Raw genomic sequence first — 22,721 nt, 5'->3', positions numbered from 1 at the left:
GGTTCGTCTCGCTGAAGGTGTATCTGTAGGCTGTGTTATGACAATTCACTCTATATTTTCTTATTTCAATCTCTTTCCATAAAACATACATTTGTGTCATAAGACTATATCTAAACCCACTCAAGGCTGAAAACTGTTCTCTCGGAATAAATACGGTATTGCATTTGTCTTTGTATTTTGCAATTTCTACATAAAGCGTAGCCTAATAATACCGTGAATGTGTACATAATTTGATTTGGTTCCTTACACAATAAAGATAGAAATGATCATAACCAAAACAACAGCAACTATTTTAAAATTGTTGCAAATTCAATTATTGGTGAAGCGTTTTGACAATCCTCTGCTTTAAGCCGATGTAGTTAATAGCCAGTAAGACAAGTACAACGTGATGATATTGTGACCATCTGGAACGAGCTGCAGTGCTAGGTTAAAGACTGCCCCAGTAATGCACTTGACAAATCTGCCCAGTGCACTGTGTCAGCTTAGAGGGGTTTAAACACAACAGAGCTTAGGACTGTAATGTTGCGGCCCAGAGAGGGCCTTGTCAAACGTATACATGCTTACGTGGATAGAGGTGGAGTTTAAGAAGATGACACTTACTTTATTTAAATACTATTTAACAAAGTATGTACCGTACATCTTTTCCTCCTCTAACTATTGTATCACAACAGTCCTGTACTATTTACATATAAATTCAACATCAGAACCCTCTCAACTGATTTTTGAGTTCCTTCCACAAAAAAAACTACTTTCACTTTCTTGAAGGAACTGGAAACCAATATTGATATTTGTTTTGATGAAAAAGATGTTAAGCTTCAGCCCCATCGAAAACAATATTAAAATATCGTTTGTAATAAATTTAATTATTATAATGGCACGTTATTATATACATAAAATGAAGGGGATGTAAGGGAGTATTTGCAGACTATTTCAAGGTGCAAAAATATGAAAGCCGTGCGGACGTTATTTTTATTTAATTTGTTTAATCTTTTTTCATATCTTGAATTTATGTTGTAATATGTACCCCTGACGATCTTTTTGTCTTGAAATGTTGTTTGTATTGTAATTTTTGTTATGAATAAATAAAATACAAAAAAAACTTTCTTGAAGGAATTGACTAGGTTCATCTTAAAACTATAATCCCATTCGAAACAAAATCCTACAGAAAGCACTTTCATTTTAATTCTTCAACTGACTTTTTTCTTTTATTTTTCCTTTGAATTGCGATTCTTTAATGCATAATACAAATCGTTACAAAAATATTTCTTTCTAATCATGCCTTAATGTGAAAAGTTATAAATCACCAGAAGAATACCTTTTGCCCCAGTCAGAAGTACGAAAGGAAAAAAATACCATCAAAATGAAAGGGCATTAAATGTTCACATACAGGTTCACTAACATGCAAGGAACACTACAGTAAAATGGTGCTGATGATCAATGACAACAAAATTTAGTTTGGTAACTTCAGCACAAAAGTTTTCTTACTAACGCCAAGCAGGCAAACGCAACCACATCACAGACGGATGGTGATCTACCCATAATTGTTATGCAAACAGCCAGCGGAAAAATGTTCAGACAGAATGTGTTTTCATTAAGAATGCTTGCCTATTAAACACTCATAGTTTACCAATCCACAGAGAACCCAAGTTTGAAACAGGCTCCCGCAAGCTGCTGTGGCTGTTTGGAGAAAATGAATGGATCGTGCCATGCTATAAATCAGCTATCAGCATATGTGAAAGTACATAGTGCCAATTAATAGAGACCCAGGGCTGATTGCGTCAAGCCTTTCAAAGCTTGTAATTACATTTAGCCTCTGACGAAGGTTCGATGACAAGCTGTTCCAGTCAATGACAAACGGGGGACCTGTCAGGCCTTCACTGCATACAAGATAAACAGAGGGTGGTATCTTTAGCCTGAGCAAATAGTAGTGGAATAAATCACTAAAGGTTGTGATTTCACTGCTTTTATGAATGAGCCACACTAAAGATCTTTCACCTTCTTAGACCACAATACTGTAACAACGCCATGTAAACAGGTACATACAAGCTCATGATAATGGTTGCCATGTATTGAATACTAATCATACACTTCCATGTCTTTAGAAAAACAAAAACAGTGAAAAATAAACTTAACAGAACTTTGGCACTGTTCGTCATTCAGAATGGATTTAACTCTGTTGGAACTGCTACGTCAAGTATACAAAACACACTGGAATTTAGTCTGTAAAAAACATGAAATGGTCAGAGAGTTCTCCCCAAAGTATTAAAATTAGAAATGCTTAAAAAAAACTAATATAACCTGAACATGCATGCTCATTTTGTTTAATATAAACTCTGAACAAGGAATAGAACTTCTGTGGTACATGATTCTCCGGGTTTGGTATCGCACTCATACAGCTGCAAGCTGCGATACACCAGGGAAACCCATGTGGTAAAACACAAGAGAATATCAACCTGAGCATACGCAAGAGTAAGCATAGCAAAGACACTTCTTAAACTGCAAGCTGTAATACTCGCCTGTGAACTTACACTAAAAACCATTCAAAGCAAGAACTGAAAAACACGACAGAATTCACAGCGGTAGAATCGGAACTAGGTGAGCCGATTCAATGGGTTCAGCTGCCCAATAGTGCAACTCACATTATGTGTAAAACAAGGAAACTTCAGAATTTGTTTAAAAATATGCATCTGAAGGGGTGGCACAGTAACATTGGCTCCGTGAAGTGCTAGCTTCAAGTCTGGACCTGGGGTGCTATCTGTGTGGAGTTTGCATGTTTTCGCTGCGTTTGTGTGGGTTTTCTCCATGTTCTCTGGTTACGTCCCAATTTGTACAAACTGGCCCTGGAATGAGTGTGTACATGTTTGTCTCTGTGTGTGCCCTGTGGTGGACTGGCGTCCCGTCAAGTGTGTATCCTGCCCTGCACCCAATGCTTCCTGGGATAGGCTCTAGGCCACAGTGACACTGTAGTGCAGAAGTGGTTATCAAAAGTGATGTGTGATGTGTGATGATGGATATGCAACCTATCAGATTCTAGTTACAACGAAGAGAGCTAAGGGAAAATACAAAGGAAATGAGTTTTTGTTTTTTAAAAACATAAAAAAGATATCCAGAGAAGTTGGGCTGGGATGATGATGATTAAACAGCTTGCAAAACAAAACAACTTCTAAGAACTGGAAGGGAAACGGCTTTTCCGATAAGACTTGCTTACACTCGTGCAGCAGCAGAGCAGCAAACAAAACTTGGAAAATTGGTCAGTGTCCCAGCCCTACAAAGATGATCGGATAAATGTGCACCCGAGCTCAGGTTGGAAGATGCATCAAGAAGAGAGAAATGATTTCATTTTGACACTTTAAAAGAGAACAGTGTCTATTAACCTAAGCATTTGAAACAAACAAACCACCCGCTAAAGGAAAAACATCTCTATGCAACTGCAGTGAGCAATATTGAAATCTTTACCTTCTTAATCCCATGGAACCTCATTCTAAAAAATTACACCATCAACAAATGAATGATGTGTAAAATTATCAACTTGTCATGCATGTAAGAATCATTATGTAAACAGTCTAGGGCTTTCTTTTTTAACAGCAGCCCACAAACGAGGCTCCAATCTGACCCCTTTTACTTTTACTCGTGCATTTCATACTAAAACATTATTGCACATAAAACTTATGGACGGAAATTAGTCGCAAAATTCCACAATAACACTCATATCCCCTCCAGGACAGCATACATTTCAGTACTTTTTAGTAAAAAGCATGCCAATATTCCAACTATTCAATCATTTTTTCCTCCCATAATGCAATATATAGACCTTTAATGCATTCAAGTAATGTTTTCATACTGTGTGTTCAGGTATAAGTACAACACATTCTTTAGGCATCACATAAAACAGAGACTAGATAGATTTAACCAACATAAAGACAAAACACATAGGCATTTAAAAAAAAACAATTCTAACAGAATTTGAAATGCAGATTAAAAGTACAACACATCATTTAGTATATTCATTTTCATTTTAACTGAACAAATGAATACACAATAATGCTTAGTAAATTTTGAACTATTTCCAGACCAAGTCTCAATAGGACAAAACATCATGGATAACTGATCATCTATCAACAGCACAATACCATCTCATTAAACCAAATTCAGAATTTGTGTTTTCCCTGACTTGTAATTAAGAAAAGTCTTCACTGGTTCAGCAAAATGTAGTGTGTATATGCAACTATATCTGTATTTCATTTTTCTATTTACATTCACTAAAAGCTTAACACTCAAGGGCTGTTATATAAAGCTCTGTCACTGCTGTTCAAGTCTTAGTTTTCTTAGTGTTAGTGCATAACTGAATTATGTCTAAATGAACAAACTGTAATCATGAGCAACCTGTCCCAAAACTCTTTCCTAAACAACTACACCTTCGATATCCCCCGAGTAATTCATCAGCTAAAGCTTCCTGGTCAGTTTCAAACTCCACTTGGAAATCGGGACAATTCCAACTTAAAATTAGTAAACAGGTCCACACCTACGTTTTAAAACCAGGTCCCTGTAAATTTAACTTATCCCACTGTTTACCAAGAGGAAGAAGCAGCTCATTCCTCTGAGTGGTTTATTGGAACAGGCGCTCACCTGAGAGCAGGCTGAGCTCTGTGGACACACGTTCAAGCCTGGGTCACGGCACAAGCCGACTGTGACTGGGATTCCCCAGGTGGCAGCACAAAATTGGCTAAAGACCGGGTAGGACATCTTGACCACAGCTCTGTTGGTTCTCAGTCACACAGGCACTTACATGCATGTGGTGCTAACAGTGAGGATCAATTTAGTTTCAATTATATTGAAATGCTGGTTGGGGGCATAGATAACAAGAGCAGAGCTGTTGCGTGAAACTTAAAAAAATCTACTCTACGCCGCGGCCATGTTACTCTCTGCCAGGAACAAAACTACATCCATTAAGAACCGGAATCTCCCAAATCATTCATTTAGTTTTTTTTTTTTAAAAGCCCACGTCCCTGTTCCTTTACTTCAAACTTAAAATTCAAGTTACATGGAAAAGAATAACACATATCATCACTTTATAATGTACCGCGATGGACTGGCACCCCGTCCAGGGTGAACCCTATCTTGCGCTCGCTGTTTGCCAGGTAGGCTCCAGCTTCCTGTGAAACCGCATGGTATAAAGCGGTTTGGTAAATGACATGACTGTATGATGTATTTCATTTTTTCACCAGACCATGCTAATTTAGTGTCCGAATGGCCCATTTGCCCCCCAAAAATGATAGGATGCTTGTTAGGATGCTGACAAATTGTCGTCATTTGAAGCCTTGTGAATGAAGCAGATAACCTGTTGAAGGGCAATTTATACGATGGCATCACACCACGTCTCTGATCCGAGCTGAAAGAATCATTTTAAAGACGAATGACTGAAAAATGGATCTTATTTTCTGTAATTAATTTATTGTTGAAGTGGAGTACAGAGAGCTCTACGCCCCCAAAAAGTCCTTCACAAAATGACATCACAAAATAATCTCAAAGGCCATTTCGTCAGCCCCAAATTCACAAAGCAAGTAGTGTATTTTGTAATCCACATGACAATACTATTACAGAATTAAACCAAATGTCATTACTTTTATATAGCTATTTAATACGGTGCTTGGTTTTACAGTTGGAGGTATCCATGCTTTACTGTTATATTACTGACAGCAAAAGAAATAGTGGAAAATGTGTAGGAGCTCACGTGCACAATAGGCTGCAGAAACGGATACACTTTGGAGAGGAAAATAGTTTAGATTACCAGCAGTGCAAGAAACACTACGAGAGCAACACTACATGCTAGCAGCGAAGATTCAGCTTAATTCTGCCTCCCCAGCCCTTCTTAGGCCTCATCATTGTGGCATAGCTAACGTGGACATACATTTGAATGTTTATCTGAACCATTAAAAGTGATTTTTGCATCTCAGTTTACCATAGTATTGTGTTTTTTTAATCATTTCAATTCAGATGCATTAAAATTAAAGTTTCAATTTTCTGGATTGAATAGCTGCCCTTAAAGCAAGTACGCATGATTTTATTGAAATCACAGCACAAACTGCTTTGCGATTCATTATCATTACTATATACCTGTGAAAATGGCCCTGTAAATGACTTGATTTATTAAGATATAAATGGAAAAGTGGGGGGAGGGAATCTGAATATACAAAAATCACAGCACCTGGTGACTCTTTTAGAGTCTTAGTCTAAAATAAGAAATTGCAAGAGTGGATATCCTCATCAGCAACTGCATCGTGCAGACACAGAGCACCCTAGTTATTTGTCATCCAGGATGAAACATGTAGCCTATATACAATTCGAAACATTCTTCACCTCTACACAAGATCTTGGGTTTGCACAATGCAGAACAGTGCCATATCTGCAAGTTAAGTCCATATGTAAATAGTACGTTTAAAGAGAACACCAATGTACTCTGGAACCACAGATAAAACTGCGAAAAGGTGTTCAATAACTTTTGCAACGCAGCCATGTACTCCCAGAGTGTGAACAGGGGCAGTCGGGCAAAACAAAGTCCTGATCATCTCTCCTTGTTTGCGGCAGGTCGGCATGAGCCAGAGGAACATCTTGAACAGAAACACAGCTCCCCTTGGATCAGGGGCCTGAATCAATCCGAGCAGGCCAATGCAAGCCCACCATAGCCTTGTCTGTCATGAACTCCGCTGAGCAGGGGTGGGCTTTCCTCAAGCCCAACCTTGAGAAAGCATCCCCGCAAACAGACACCACGGGATTCCTTTATTCACCAGCACTGCCAGGAATGGGCTGCAAATCACAGATGAGAAATGCTAATCTTGTCCTCATACAGAGTAAACACGGTGGGTCTCAATTCAAGAAAAAGGCAAAACCAAACAGTACTAACCGTGCTCAAATTTCACTAGACCTACTAAGGAGCAAACTGGTGCTTTTTCTATATCTAAGGCTTCTATTTAATATTCAAAGTTCCATATACGAGGCCAAGACATGCCATGAAAACTTAACACCTGATCACAAACAGCAGGTACTTCCAGAAAACACACCGTACAGAGTGATGTGAATAATCAGCTAATGTGTTTTTAAATCATATCTGAAAATAGTTATACAATAATAACTGCAATAACACAGGGCTTCATTTTCAAGCGAATCGTAAAGTGCAAGTTACTGATTTACTGTAATAAAGACTTTGCTTATATGCTATTTCTAGTTTAATTGAACTTCGCTCATTAAGTGTACAACTTCCTTTTGTTTTCATATGTAGTTGCACAATACCCATAGCTTGCTTTTTCATGAAAAGCAGTACCTACTAAGAACAAAACCGTACAGACGCTTCAAACGAGCTGAAGAGGAAAAGCAGGAAATGTTTGCTTCCTAGGTGAGTAACGCTTCAATTGCACTGCTGCACAGATTTCTAATGCATTAACTTAACTTCCCCACTGCATGCAAGCTGCAGGTTTCCAACACTGATGTAGATTTGATCAGTTCTCATAAACAAATCAAGGCTGAACACATCACCATTGCCTCCAACGAAAAATTACATTCTGCTATAATAAAATGTGGGGGCCCTCTCTCTTTTTAGGCCACATCTAAATGCCCTTGCATGAGGTTAGGAGACACTGCTGCAGGAGAATCTGACCTGATGATTAGATATAAACTATGAAACCTCATTATTTATCAATAGTTTATAGGTCACACCAGTGAATTTATACCTACAATATTTTATTTCAGTAACTCAATAACATTTGGGAAGTCTCAAAGTATTTGCAACCAAAGTCCATCACAAATCCCAATTTCAAACATATAAACATGAAAAAAGTTGAAAATGAGGAAAAAGACTTGAATGTAGAAACCCTTAAAATCTTTATCATTATTTAATGAACAACAGTGAAAAAACGAGGGAGCCTAACTATTTGGTTGCGTTTAATCTTAAAATCAAAGTAAAAGTATGAAATTTCATTTAACCTTTAAAAATATTCTTTTGATAACTGAGTGTTCATCTTAACATCACAGACTACAACTTTCATCCCTCTTGGATAAAACCTGTTTAGCTACGTTACCTTATTTAAAATGAATGAGAAAGACCTACAGGAATCTCAAATTATTCTCCAACTGATACTTTGTAGTTGGTTGCTCTCTTAACACATTCTCAAAAACACACTTAAGATTTAAAACTGCAACTACTTAATTGAACCGATTATTATCATACATTATCTAGACACAGATGAACAAATATTGCAACAATATATTCAGTTCTATTTTATTGGTATTTTGCTATTAAAATAAGAAACAGGTTAAAAAACTTAAGGTACCTGAACAGTTTTAAAAGGTCTGATTGTTTTCATTATCTTCAGAAATGAGTAGCCTGTGCCATGTCTAATCAGTTTTGTCCACTAAATTTTTATTTAGCTTTAAGTCAGGCAGTGCCAAACAATATTGAGCCCTGTACTCCTTAATGTGGAAGCAGACTGGTATTGGTTATAACAAATGAGCTTTGCATGAATTTTAATATATATAGTCACAACATTACAGTACACAATAATTTTACAATACAACACCTGACCCTTTAAAAAGAGTCTAAAAAGATCCAACACCTTGACTTTACAGTTGGGGAAATAAATTACTACAAAATTCCAGCACTATCACTTCAATCATTTGATGTTCAAGAAATGGATTCAGAAACAGGTTTTATTTTAACATCAGATCATGATTTCACTTGGTTCATACCATTTCTCATGATAATAATATACATGACAGTAACAAGTTTATCATGGTCAGAGACAACATGAAAAACAGAAGGAAATAAATCTATGCTGGTTTATTTGGGTGCGTTTCCCAGTTATTACTGAAAAGTATACTAAAATTCAGTGGCCTCAGTCTGTCTTGACCTTGCCATCTCTGGTGCCATGTGTTTACAGACTTATCAAGACATTTTAAGAGCAATGAATTACAAACACAGAAATCAGAAGAAATCTCTAGCTCAAGAAGACAAAAACTAAACTAAAAGCAAGTCTCTAGAATATACAGATTAAAAGGAAGCATGACATTTTCATAAAGTCACAAAACTGATCAATTAAGAATTTCAGATAGCGAGTCCAACTGGCTGCCTTTGTGTAACAAAACTATAGAATGTTATGCCCAAAGAACACAGCACAAGTAACTTATTCCTTTATTTTACACTGTAAATCAGTTAAGAACAAAATCTCATTTGCAATGAAGACCCAGAGACCCACTTATACTGGAGGAATTTTATAGGAGTATGTTGAGTGAACTACTTCATTCAAGGGTCCAACAGCTGTCTCCCACCTGGGATTTGAAGCCACAGCCCTCCAGCACAAACCCCTAACCACTACTTCATGGACTGCCTACAGTTATACAGTAATTCTACGGCTTATCAGACTAATAGGAATTTAGGGGTATCTGTTATTGCTGAATACCCCATAAGTCATGAATAACGTTTTTAACCCCAAAACACACTATCATGTGAGATATATATATATGATTTTTGGATATACCAACTTACTTTTTTAATCAACATTACTCAAAAGTGTTCACTTGCCATTTTATCATACTGTACATATACAATCTCTTAATTTCACGTTGTAAACATACTGCAAAACTAGCGGTGAAAATATGAATCACACACATCATAAGTAATTGACCAATGATATACCTGAATTTTATTTAAGCATATTTTTTGTGCTTTTCATAGAGCTTTTTTTTAGCATTATAGTATTTTTAAAATTAATATTTTTCAAATCACTAAAGCACACAAACCCATTGGAAGTAATTCACCTAACCTATACCAATTACTCTATACTTTGTTATTGCAAGGAAAGTCTGGTATTTACTAGTTTACAAAATTCCCCTTTAGCAGATTCTATCCATTAAAGTGAAGTCCATTAAACTGAGGGTTCACTGTAATACTTTATTTACAACAATTTACGATACAGCCAGAAAAACACTTGAATTTGTCAGGAAACTCTCTTAAATGCGCGCACTATACAAAAATAAAAACCTCACCATCTCCATCTTTGTTTCCATGTACTGTAAATGCCAATGTCTGAGCTATACCTTTTGCTGATGTACTAGCTTACACTGAAAACCTGCTTCTTATATGCAGTTTAATGCAAATATGCAGATCCTTTAACTGCATTTGTGTACATCATAATATTTCTCAGTAACCAGTAGAAACAGAGAAGCTTTGGTAGCAGGGAGGGGGAGAGAAGTGTCCAACTCCACCTTATCGTTAGAAGATAATCTGCATTGATAAAAGAAGAAAATTGACATGGTGAACTAGGAACCATTGATATTTGATTAACAGTCCTGAAATGAAATTATTCTCACAAGGTATAACTTTAATGACAATTCCAGTATCTCACACGTGAGAAAAAGTTCAAGATTTCTGTAGAAGTTAAATGCTTATTTTTTTCCCCACAATCTATTGAGTTTAATAGAGGACGCCCACAGTGGAAAACTAGTTTCAGCTAAGGACAAACAAATGCAAAGTTATCTGCTTTTTCACCCCCAAAAGAGCCTGCATAATTGGGATCAGCTGTTATAACTTTAATATTCAGCTTCACCGGTGTATTTAACCGCTGCATACGCGATCAGACCATTGTTACCTTAAGAAGCAAGAGTGTTGCTAGATAAAGTCCCATAGACAGATTTTGGTGAAGTGTATGTGGTTGTGTAGTAGTGGTGGTCACTGTGGTGAAGCAGAAGGTGGGTATTGCTGCCACTAATAGCTGACATTTCTGAATGAACAGAAAAAAGAGAGAGAGACAGGCAAGCACACTTAACCTTTTCAGATGTAGAAGCTACGTTCTGTTTAATAAGGACAACCCAGCTGCTGGACATTTCAATCTAAATTTCCACATACAGTCACATGTAGTCTAGACTACATTAAATGTTTTGATTTTGTAGCTTTAATAGCATCTGGCTGCAAGACCTGAAAGGGATCAAACTGATAGGCAATGATACCCCATTCTTTTTTTTTCCTGAAAAGTTTATGTTCACCTAAAAAACATATTCTACCAGTTTTACAGGAATAATAGTGCAGTCTCTGCATTTTGTAAAGATGTGAAACTAAATCTTCAAAGGGCCTATAAAAAGAAATAAAAGATAATACCCTGAAGGTCCCAAACAAAATACATCTTGGCAGTCCCTACAAGTAATGCTCTGAACTCTTTTCAGGGGTAGAAGAAGGCAATGATAATAAGAAACAAGACAAATGAAGCTGGCCAGAAAATGTGCAGTTAAATCATACAATAACCGAAATCTTCAAACTGTTATGCCAAAAATAATTCCACATGACAATCCAGCTCAAACTTCCAATGGTCTATGTTGAATTTTCCATTCTCAGGGCCTCTATGAGAGCTGGTTCATAGTACACCACTTCAGCAAATGTAGAGACACTGAAGGTTTCCTCTTACATGGCTAACAACTCAAATGAATAACGATGGTCATCTGCCAAAATACAGTAAAAACAAATGTTTTGAATCTAAATCTCTAGACATAAAATGGTTTTTGAGAGGTCAGAGAGAGGAGCTGCATTAGCTTGTAAACTGACAAGGAACAAGTAGAGGTTAATTCCTCTCTAAAAAGTAAAAATGAATAAGCAATGTTTCAATTATGGGAGTGAGGTTCGGCAACTAATATGTTTTGTCTTCTTTTTACTTTTCACCATGTTTTCATTTTTAAAATGAGTGTAAAGTTTATTTTTAAATAATATGAACAGAAAAATGTAATAAGAAACTCACCCATTTAAAACATACTTTACAACCACCTATGAATCCCCCATTGGGAGTAACAAACTATTAATGAGAATATTCCAGTCATATCTGATACTAAATTAGTGGTAACCATACTGAAGCTTGTGGTTTTACTTTAAATCAATAATGTTCCTATCAAATCACAAACAAGTCATATAAACCATAAGGTTCTACAGTATTCATATCTTAGCCTTTAAGATTTTTCAGTCAAGAGGTGATCAACTCAATGCATAAATGAATCTCTAACAATCTCTCTTTACCCTATTAGAAACCTGAAACCTTTTTATCAAGAACAATGTTCTATAGGCTATTTCTGCTTTTTCTGATACTCTGTTATCTATTTAAAAGCTGAAATCCTAACCACAAATCTGAGCAAAAAGAGGAACAGTGAACTTGAGATAAAGGATGCACACAGCTCAGCCAACACTATTAGAGCTTTTGAAAATCTGGGGGGAAAAAAAACGTTATATCTGAAAGTGAAAGCTGTGACTTTTCACATTGATAAACACGTGAACTACACTTAAAAGTATTCTTAAAAGTCCGTTAAGAATGTAAAATTAGATCTATCAAAATCAAACTCTGCTCTCATAAACGTGGATCTACAATATGTAATGAGAAAATCTAAAACTAAACAGAACTGAATGATTTTTGACAGAATACAGAGATCCTACTTAAACGTCTGTCATGTACACTGCACAGAGTGGACTTAAGTTTATACTCGATGAAACCGACCTGAGTGTGTCGTTATATTAAACCAAATCCGTAATATATGGTAGTAGCATACAATCATGGGATTGGGCTTGCGAATTTCGGTTTTACCCGCAAAAGGTCGGAAGGTTATGACAAGTCGAAAAGCTTGTTCGTAGCACAAAGATCGTGATGAAGAGTTTAGATCATCATTTAAAGTTCGTGCTCTTAAAAGTACCACAAACTTTTCGTGGCCCTCGAAGTAGTTTTTTGCATGCGATACAGTATTTAAAGGCATCTCAAAAGGCCTTCGACCTCGGCAGCAGATCTGAAATAAACTTCCCAGAACTGGCCTTAACTACAGAAAGCAGTAACCAAGTACACACCGCGCCGCAGCACTTAGAGACGCGTAAAATCGGGGTTATTTTCTTCCTTCTGTTGCATTTACGATTGTCGTCTTCTGCCTGAGCCATCTACAGCGGTGTGAATTACCGCACAATATCCAGTCACTGGTGGACTGTACTGTCTGGAGTCAAAACAACAGGCCTCTCGTCAGAATTGCCTAAGTGTATGCGCTATCGCCGAATAATAAGGTCAAGCGTCTTTCAAGCAGTAACAGTAATATGACCATCGCCACCAACTGTGGTGTCGTTGTGCAATATGAGGGGATCGGACACCGATACGATATTTGAAGAAAAGTACGGAGATTAAATAAGTGACTAAACCAGAGGCTGGCAGGCCTATGCCCAGGTCCCTTGCATTAATCCTTATCCCAGCTTTTTGTACTGGAGCTCGGTGTAGCTGTGCAATGCTCAAACACAACACAGCTCGTCGGATCTACGGGGAAAGGCGACATTAGGAGCGCCTAAATTAAATGATCTGGTTTATACTCAGATGTCACTTGGCCAGCCGGCTAGGGACAGACCACTCCTGCCTGCGTTTTAATCTTCGCGTGTGTCTTCACCCCGTCTTCTTTCTGTTCCGAGCCCTCTTTCTTTTTTTCTTTCGGACACATAAACACACCCCCTCCTCCATCCCTACCGTGCCCTCCCTACATTGTGTGCGTTAGGTGTATGTGTGTGTGTGTGTGGGGGGGGGTGTTATGTGTAAAGATGTTTACTCCGGCTGGAATGAATGAGCCTATGCCCTCCCAACGCTTCTCCCGCGACCCCCCCCCCTCCTCCTCTCTCCCCTCGACTCGCCTGCTCCTGCCCCCCGGTCTCTCCGCTCTCACTCACCGCTCTCCAGCTCGTTGCCTTTCTTGGCGGTAGCAGCGTTTCCCATCGTAAGGAAGACACAGCAGTGGCTCGGAGTGCAGGAGATGGCGATACTGCTTGCTGGAAGGGGTTCCTCGTCGTATTCCTCGTCTTCGCTCTTGTATTTGTTATATGTCTATATATATATATGTATATATCAGAGGGGGGAATTCAGATCCTGTTTTGCCAGCCCCTTTCTTCCTCTTGATCTTTTTTTATGTCTTGCTGTCGGGGAACCTCTCGTCTTTACCTCGCTAGCATATAGTCACACTCTTTTTTTTCCCCCTCAGCCTCCACTGTTGATTCTCATCCACCACAAAAAAAAACACACACACTCAGAGCACACACCGGAAGTGACGGTAGGTCATGGAGAGGAACTACAGCGACACCTGGCGACCAAGTCCCATACAGTAGGGAGACAGCGGCGCGCTGGACGTGACACAGACCGGGGTGCACAATAGCCAAATCACTACCAATTGATTGACTCTTACCGCTGTGACGCAATTGTGAACCAAGCCAACAGAAGAGCTTCCAAAGTACAAAACTGAACCAAACCAAATAAACACCGCGGCAGGGCTTTTTACCGAGAGGTGAACATGCAGGGATTCCCCCCAAAAGAAAATGAGAACAATTTTAATCCCAGATCCTCTGTAGTGTGTACAAATAACACATAGATCTCTTCTGACAGCGTGAACTGGGTCTCTGTTGACCAGCTCTTAGGCTTAATGTTTTAAAAACTAACGTCATCATTAACAGTAGAGGTTTAAGATTGATTTTATGAGTACATTTTAACTTATAATCTAACAATTGTTTTATATTTTTATCTTCATTAGAACATACTTCTTCAAAAAGTTACATGAAAGCCTTCTGTTTTAAAGAGGGAAATTGAGAAATCTGGTGGTTCAGAACTTCTGTGGAATTGAAAATCACTGCCTGAGCCACTGAGGTGGGACTATTTTGCATATCAAACTCTTTAAACTCGGGAGACAACATCATACTCCTGGCAAAACAATACAAAACTACCAGGGGGGAGAATCTAAACGTATCAAATCGATTACACCCAATTTGAACTTTCAGTTGTTGCGGCTTCAAATAAAACCTGATACGTGTAATTTGAGGGGCTTTATGTCGAACATTAAAAACACAATTAGCTAACTATCGTTTTACAAATCAGAAGTCAGTCTAATACACCTGTTCTTACGGCCTACCTTGATTCATTTTGAGACGGACTAGGGTTTCATCCCTCGGCATCAGACCCAGCGAGTACCCGCGGGGGCGCGAGAGGGCGGCGCGACCGCTCCATTGCCGTTATACCGGAGACGCCGGTCACCTGGCAGTGCGGCGCTAACTGACATAACAACAGCTAATTACAGCCGCCTACTGGGGTTTAGCAAGGTGTGTGCTTTCCTCTTGGTCTTGGGGTTTGGAGTTAAGGCTCAGTTTTGTTAAGATTTCCTTTTGCACGTTTTTATTTTTATTTGCAAAAGTAAAAAATATAAATAGACGGGTATGATTCAAGATCACCGTTGTCAATCCCGCTGAATAATCAGATGTAATATTCATTTAATGGTTTGTTTAAAAAAACACGATAGGCGATTACAGCATAGTAAAGGCGCAAATATAAAACTGTACCCCACCACCACCACTCTACAAGTAGTTGAAAAATATGTAAAAATCTGAAAGAATCTCCCACCTATCACTTACCACCCACTACTGCCAATGAAGTGTAAGTCTCCACCCGCGCACACAGGTAGTCAATAAACACATAACAATATCACATATCACAAAACAAGTATTTTCAATTGTGAAATTAGCCACCTACTTCTACAATTGGCAAACACATGATACATAAGTCTAAGACAAGCCTGTTTTCACAGTTTTTAATTGCAGCAAAAAACTAAAACTGATAAGACATTAGCAAACATTTATCAACAAATGGACAAAGTTAACGTCTTGTTTGAACTATACAAAATAAGCTATATCTCTTGGAACAGTTTTATTAATTTCAAAATCACATTTTTTTGTGAAGTTAACTATCTGTAAAAGAACGGAATGGAATTGGTCAAGAGGGCTGTTTAAACGGTTGAAAACAAATAGAATTGCAACAGATTACACAGTCATATGATAACTGAAGGCCAGACTGAGGTTGTTCTCATTGGACATAGGGATATGTGTCCAATGGAAACACATAAAACTAATCCCATTATTTGATATACTAAGAGATACAATATAATTAAATCTTTCTCATTCTTGATTTAATATTTTCTTGATTTAAAGAAGCTATGACTGCTGCCAAAAACTGTATAATAGAATAGAATAGACCAGAATCTTTATTGCCACATGACCGAAGCCGGTGGAAATTGTTGTTGGTACAGCTTTGCTACAGACATTTGACATGTGACAATAACATACAGAATCTAAATACAGGACCAGAATGCACAATATACAAGACAGATTATTAAAATACAGGATGACGAGAGACAGTACACAATACAGAACATAAAAGGTCACTCTATAATCGAATATGCAAAAAATGCCCATTTGATGCCCTGCAATGTAAACATAGACAAATGTAAACACAGACAAATCAGTGCAATTTAAATGTGATACAGATTATAAAGCACAATACTGAGTTTTTGATGGTTGGGGGCACATTACTTGTTGAGCAGCCTAACAGCAGTCGGGAAGAAGCTCTTGAAACGTGAAGTTTTGGATGTCAGTGATCTGAAACGTCTACCTGAGGGGAGCAGCTAAAATAAGTCGTGCGCGAGGTGAGGTAGATCCACAATAGCCTTGTTAGTGCGTATGGTGGTATGTTGGGTGTACAAGGATTCAACTGAGGAGAGGGCAGTGCCAGTGATCTTAGAGGCCTTCGTAACAATGGGTTGAAGTCTTTTCCTTGTTAGGATGTCCATGCTTCCGTACCACACAGAGATAGAAGATGTCAGAATGCTCTCTATAATGGTTGTGTAGAATCAGACAAGGAGGTGTTGACTGACTCCAAACTTCCTTAATTGTCTGAGGAAGTACAATCTCTGATGCGCCTTCATGATGAGATGGTTTGTGTTGATGTGCCATTTTAGAGAGCTACAGATATAGGTGCCCAGGAGTTTAAATTAGTCGTTTATGGCTATTTGTTGACCATTGATAGAGATGGGGGATTTGAGATCCTGTGAGTGCCTGAAGTCTACAATGACCTCAAAAGTTTTGGATGTGTTAAGTTGTAGGTATTTGTAAGCACAACAAGTGACAGCTCTAACTACTTCCAACCGATATCATGCTTCATTGTTTCCAGTAACGAGGCCGATGATGGTGGTGTCATCTGGGTATTTGAGGATCTTGACAGTACTGTGCTGTGATGTGAAGCTGTTTGTGAACAAGGAGAAGCGGGGAGAGTACAAAGCCTTGTGGCGCACCTGTGTTGATGGTCAGAGGATGGGAGTTAAACTCGTTCACCTTGACTGATTGACGTCTACATTGCAGGAAATCCGACAGCCAGTAGCACATGGCAGGGTTGATGCCCATATCTATTATTTTATTGAAAAGTTTAAGAGGGTTCATAGTATAACATTTAAATATACCAACAAAATAGATTGTTTCAAAGTGTAGGACCAACCATTATTTGGAGAAATAAATTTTAAAATCAACAAAGTAGCAAAGGGACTAGTAGTCACTAGTTCAGGTGGGTAGCTGAGTCAGCATCTGTAGGCTGCAAAGGAACAAGTAATAGGTTTATTTTATGCTGAAAAGAGAAGAAAGAAAACACAACGTTTCAGCCGTGGAGCCTTCTTCAGGTGTGAGCAGGTGAGGTGCTCACACCTGAAGAAGGCTCCGAAACTTTGTGTTTTCTTTCTTCTCTTTTCAGCGTGGAATAAACCTTTACTTGTTCCTTAGTAGCCACTAGTACTACTAGTGACTGAAATTCAAGCAGTGGTTGATCAAACTTTCAGCGGTTTCGAGCAGAAAGGTAAGACAGCTGAATTCCTGAAATAGAAACTGAGGAGGGATAAACACTTCGTTGCCTGATCAGAATTCTATTCAAATGTTATGAGTAGATTTGCAGGAAGCCTTAAAGGCAAGGAAACCCACCAATATCCATCAATCCATTTCCTAACAGCTATATTCAATATGTCGTTGTGGGGAAGCTGATGTCCGTCACAGAGCACACACAGACACAAACACAGACACACACTCACACCCCGTCACAGACCCACCAATATCGATGTGCTCAAAATTCAAGAAAAAGGAAAATAATCCTTTGTAAACAGTTGATCTTCTCCTACATGGAATCAAACTCGTATGTACAGTAGTTTAAAATATATACAACTCATTCTTTTAATGTAAGTTTCCTTTAATAATATAAAATGTTACGTCTTTTTATATAATATACACCTCAATTTGGTTTTAGTTTCATATACAATTGAAAATACAGCTACAATAAATTAAACAGTAAGACTGCCTTCATCATTCTCTAATAGCATTAACCAACTTCAATATTGCAACAGGCTAAGCAAGGTTTATTAGCACGGTGGATAGAATTATTACAATCTAATAAAAAAATTACACTTTTGAAAATGAGGAAATAACATATTTCAATATGCAAGGTAGATAGTTGACTGGTTAGTTCTAAAAGTAAAAATGATTAATTTAAAATTATTGAACATTTCTTGAAACTAATAGACTTCGAAGTAAAAGGTTCGTTCTCTGTTTATTATGCAAAATGTATCTAAACTACAAAAATGTTCCATATTGAAACACATTCCACAATTCTATGAATTCTATTATAGAGGAATTATGTCTATTAATTGAAACTGTAACTTTTCTTCTCAGGAACAATAATCAGACCAGGTTAACTGTACTAATTTATCTTTGTTTCCTTGTACACATTCAAATATTTTCATAAACAAGATAATCTTCAGGTACTGTTTATTGCTGATTCTCAAATAAAAGCAATAAGCACTGTAAAAACAATGGATTTCCTTCAAATGGATCTCAGTGCTGTTTGCTGTCATGACCCATGTTATCTATTCCAGACCTTTACACATACAGACATGTCTGTTAGTGACCTATACGATGTCATGCAATCTGCCTGATTAAGAAAACATTCACTCTCTAAAACTATTCATCTGGTGATTGTATTAGCAATACTTTCTATATACTGTACATATATTCCTGAGAAACCCTCAGAAGTCTTCAAATTCAGAAAGTATTTTTTTTAATCTCTGCAGGGTCACTAGTACAGAGGAGAAACACTCTCAGCAAACTGCTGTAACACTAAAGCAGACCATTTTTCACAAAATATTCGCATTTTTCTCTTGTCTGGTATACTCTAGCATTGTTAGGATCTCTTACTAAGGTGCTCTATTTGCATTTTTTTGTGCACAACTCTCTTTTATTCCAGCAGACATAGCAAACATAAACCAGAAAAAAATCAAACTACAGTATAATGTGGAGCCATCATGTTCGATGAGCATGAGGGGGCCATTGTAACCATGAAAAGTATAGCAACCATTTTCAAATGGAATGAAGTTGAAGTTTTTATTATCTGCATTTTGCTTTTGCACCTTTTCAGTGCTGTGGACTACATCACATATAGTATTATATCTGTCTTGCGATTCTGTATTAGAATCACTCGGCTAGCTGAATATTCCAGCAAAAATACTGTAACGCTTACGGCCGACAGGCACTGTGTGTAAGAGCCGGCGTACCAGAGCGGGTGACGTCACCGCCCTTCCCTGTGATAGCAGGACCACAGCTACTGGGCTGTGGAGAGATCTCTCTTTAGCTCACGGGGCTAGGTCGCTGCAGAGAGATGCGGGAGTCCCGGGTTCGAGCCTCAGTCGGGATGGGGCCGACCTGATGCGGCAAGGGCGCCCGCCTGAGCCCCCGTTGCGTTACAATACTTTCTGGAAGGATATAGCAAATGAAGACAGATACCAATAGTAGGTGTTGCAACTGAATAGTTCAGTGATTTGTGAAAACATATGGCCTGACTTTTCTTCCCCTTTAATCTTTTTCGGGATAGGCTTTTGAAAGTCTTTTGAAAGATTAATTTTTCTGGAGCACTCAGTTGGTGGGACGGATTACATTTTGCACAGCCAAACATCCCAGAAGAGGAGTAAAATAATCCATAACTAAGAAACTTAATTACACAGAAATTCTAAGGATAAAAGTCTTGGTGCATTCAGAGCAAATTCAGATTTCTCAGATTTCTGTCCTTCTCAAGTTCACTGGCTTGGGGGCACTGATGGGTTGTTCGAGGGAAACAATTACCACTACACTAAATTCATACATTTGTTTGTTAATAATCAGAAATAAATCTGTGAAACTTTAAAATAGTCATATCATTGTTTCAGTGCACCCAGGTAAAAAATGCATTAGGCAGATAAGTAAAACTGTAAAACTGAATAACTAAATTATGGCCCAGATACTTTCCATACTTTGTTTTATTTGAGAGGGTAGGTTTCCGTGCAACACTGTTAATTCAAACCACATTACTCTGAAGTGTTTTTTCAACCTAGATTTGTGTGTACAGATTTCCTTTTCCTAAGATCCTCATCTTAGATAGAATGCAAGAGCTGAAGACAAAAACAAAAGGTCCTATCATGTCCTATGACAAAGGAGCAATATTTCAGTTCGTTAAAAATAAATACTATACATTATGAGCAGTTACTAAACCTACCCACATTAACTCCATTGCCAAGTGCTCTATAGTGTGTGTCTCTTGATGGGAAGTAATCAACTCTCATTCATGTGAAGAGTAATTACACAGTCAAATCTGTTGAGTACCATTCGTACTTCTGTTTCTGTCACATGGTTTCATTCAGCTGTAGCATGAGAATGCACTGAGACGAGTCAGCTGTTTTTCATCGAGTGGGAAAATCTAATCGGCACACATCTCTGTATGAAAGGTAATTATAGGTACTTGGTGAGGTCTGAAAAAATATCCAATGAGTCACTTGAGCTGTTTCATTAAAATTAGAAGAAAACTTTGAAGATAAACTAGTGACCTTGATGAATTCAACCCCAGGCCTCTAGTCAATGTTTTCAGAAAAGGACATTTTTGTGTGAGTGCTTCTAAAAGTCCCAGTGCTGCTATTTTTGGAAGGTCCATTACCTGTGCAGTTCTGCATGCTTTGGCTGAATCATCAATACTGTGCCTGCTGTGTGATCCTTCACTACCAGACAGCGTGTCAAGAATTCCTAAACATGGAATTTTGGCTCGAGAGTTTTCTTTAAGACACTCATATTACTTACTGACCCTGTGCCGAATCCACGAGGTAGTGCGGTTTAGGAACTGTGAAAGAATTAGCAAATTACTTGGAAAAAACAAGTTTGAATTTTAAGCATCTCGGCATGGAGACGAGACGTATTTTTCTCAGATTAAAATACTGCCTATAACAAGTCTTTGCATGAAGCAGTCTTTCCATCACGCTTTAGTAAACGGATCTTTGTTAGAATGAGGAACAAGGGGCACTGGGAAAATGAAAAGATGGTTTGAGTTTCTTTAATAAAGTGCTCATAAATTTGTTTTATTATTTGTACTCCACTTTATGGGCCACACACAGAACCCTGCTGACAACTTAAATTGTGTTTTCTGTACAGAGTAAACAAGCTTGTTTCAGTGATGGTGATAAAGTAAATACATAAAACAAATAAAATGTACATTTACTTGCATAATTGGCTTTCCTTTTTTAAAAAAAACCTAAATGTCTTGGTCTATATGTACCTCCTGTTTTCTACCCTGAATTCTTAAATTATACTTGTGTTCCCAGAAAAACTGTAAATTTTGCTCTTCAAGTCTTGGGTAATTGCACTGTTTAAACATTTTAACTAAGGAGATTAAAAAAAAACACACATACAGTATATACAATTGCATGCACTTTAGCCCTCACAGTTATGGTAGCACCTGGGATTATTAGTGAAATACAACATACTAAAGACGAAAACTGTAAATTTGTATAAACATATTAACCTCCAAAACGTTTTTGTGGATATTTTAATACAATCATTTCTTAATGGGATTTTTCTCATTATCAATTACTTCTGCTCTACTGCTGCATATACAGTAAACAAATCATTCTTGAAAAAGGCAATACCTTTGTCTTTTCGTGGTCTTTCCCACTTTTGTTACTCTGCTGTTAAAGTTGCTCTATACAGTGTTAGCATTCATTTCAAAACCTCAAAGTAATTTAGGTTGTCTTCTGAGTGCTCATTTTAATGCCAAACTCAAACTCTCTACTGTACCTATAAGTCACTCCCCTTCTTGATGGTATTCCATGAGTCCAAAGAGTAGTGACCGTCCCTTTGAAAGTTCACCTATTTTTAACATTTTAATTTTTAATGTGTAAAAATAAACATACAGGAAATTGAAAAATAACTAAAATGTGTGTTTTGTTTGGTTACATCTAGGAAACTTGAGGCATTCATAGCTTTCTTTCTGTATCCAACCTAATCATCGACATCATAAATATTAGCCATGGTTAGAATTGCTATCATGCAGTGCTGGGGCCCTGGGTTCAATTACGGACCTGGGGTGCTATCTATGTGGAGTCTGTATGTTCTCCCCGCATTTGCATGGGGTGTCCTCCCACAGTCCAAACACATACTGCTAGATGAATTGGCTTCTGGGTGTTCTGCGACGAACCGTTGTGCTGTTCCGTGTGAAACCTTGCACCCATTGCTTGCCAGGATAGTCTCTGGTTTCTACACAACACTGCATTGGATACAGCGGTTAGAAAACGGAGGGCTGGACATTAATCATTTGGATAAGCCACTGGTTTTTTTGTTGTTGTTTCTTCTTTGCAGGTTTTCAGGAATAACTCTAGGTGTCATTGAGTTTCAGACCAACTCAGAACTGTGCCAACAAGAGCAGAAACAGCAAAAAAACCCCAACATACTAATATACTATGAACCTATTAACTAAATAGAAAAGCTGGAAGTTCTGACTTTATATCACAAGATGTAAGGGTTTTTTTGTAACCTTTTTTTT

General features: G+C 37.9%; 1 protein-coding gene across 3 annotated transcripts in view; it reads right to left on the bottom strand.

Moving 5' to 3' along the window:
- Positions 1–15,009, bottom strand: part of prkacba (protein kinase, cAMP-dependent, catalytic, beta a) — a 49,255-nt gene extending 34,246 nt beyond the window's left edge. The window contains exon 1 of one of the 3 annotated variants that reach the window (XM_088597530.1): positions 14,938–15,009. In XM_088597530.1, coding sequence (XP_088453656.1) covers positions 14,938–14,980 — 43 coding nt within the window. In that variant the 5' untranslated portion in view covers positions 14,981–15,009. Of the gene's footprint in view, positions 1–13,363; positions 13,383–13,711; positions 14,071–14,937 lie in introns of those variants that run through there. The other 2 variants (XM_088597528.1, XM_088597532.1) reach the window with 2 other exon arrangements.
- Between the last annotated feature and the right edge of the window lie 7,712 nt (positions 15,010–22,721).

This window comes from Lepisosteus platostomus, chromosome 11 (assembly GCF_059453375.1).
Source record: "Lepisosteus platostomus isolate fLepPlt1 chromosome 11, fLepPlt1.hap1, whole genome shotgun sequence".
Lineage (NCBI taxonomy): Eukaryota > Metazoa > Chordata > Actinopteri > Semionotiformes > Lepisosteidae > Lepisosteus > Lepisosteus platostomus.
The sequence above is the reverse complement of the archived record's forward strand: the minus strand, read 5'-3'. Positions and strand labels throughout refer to the sequence as shown.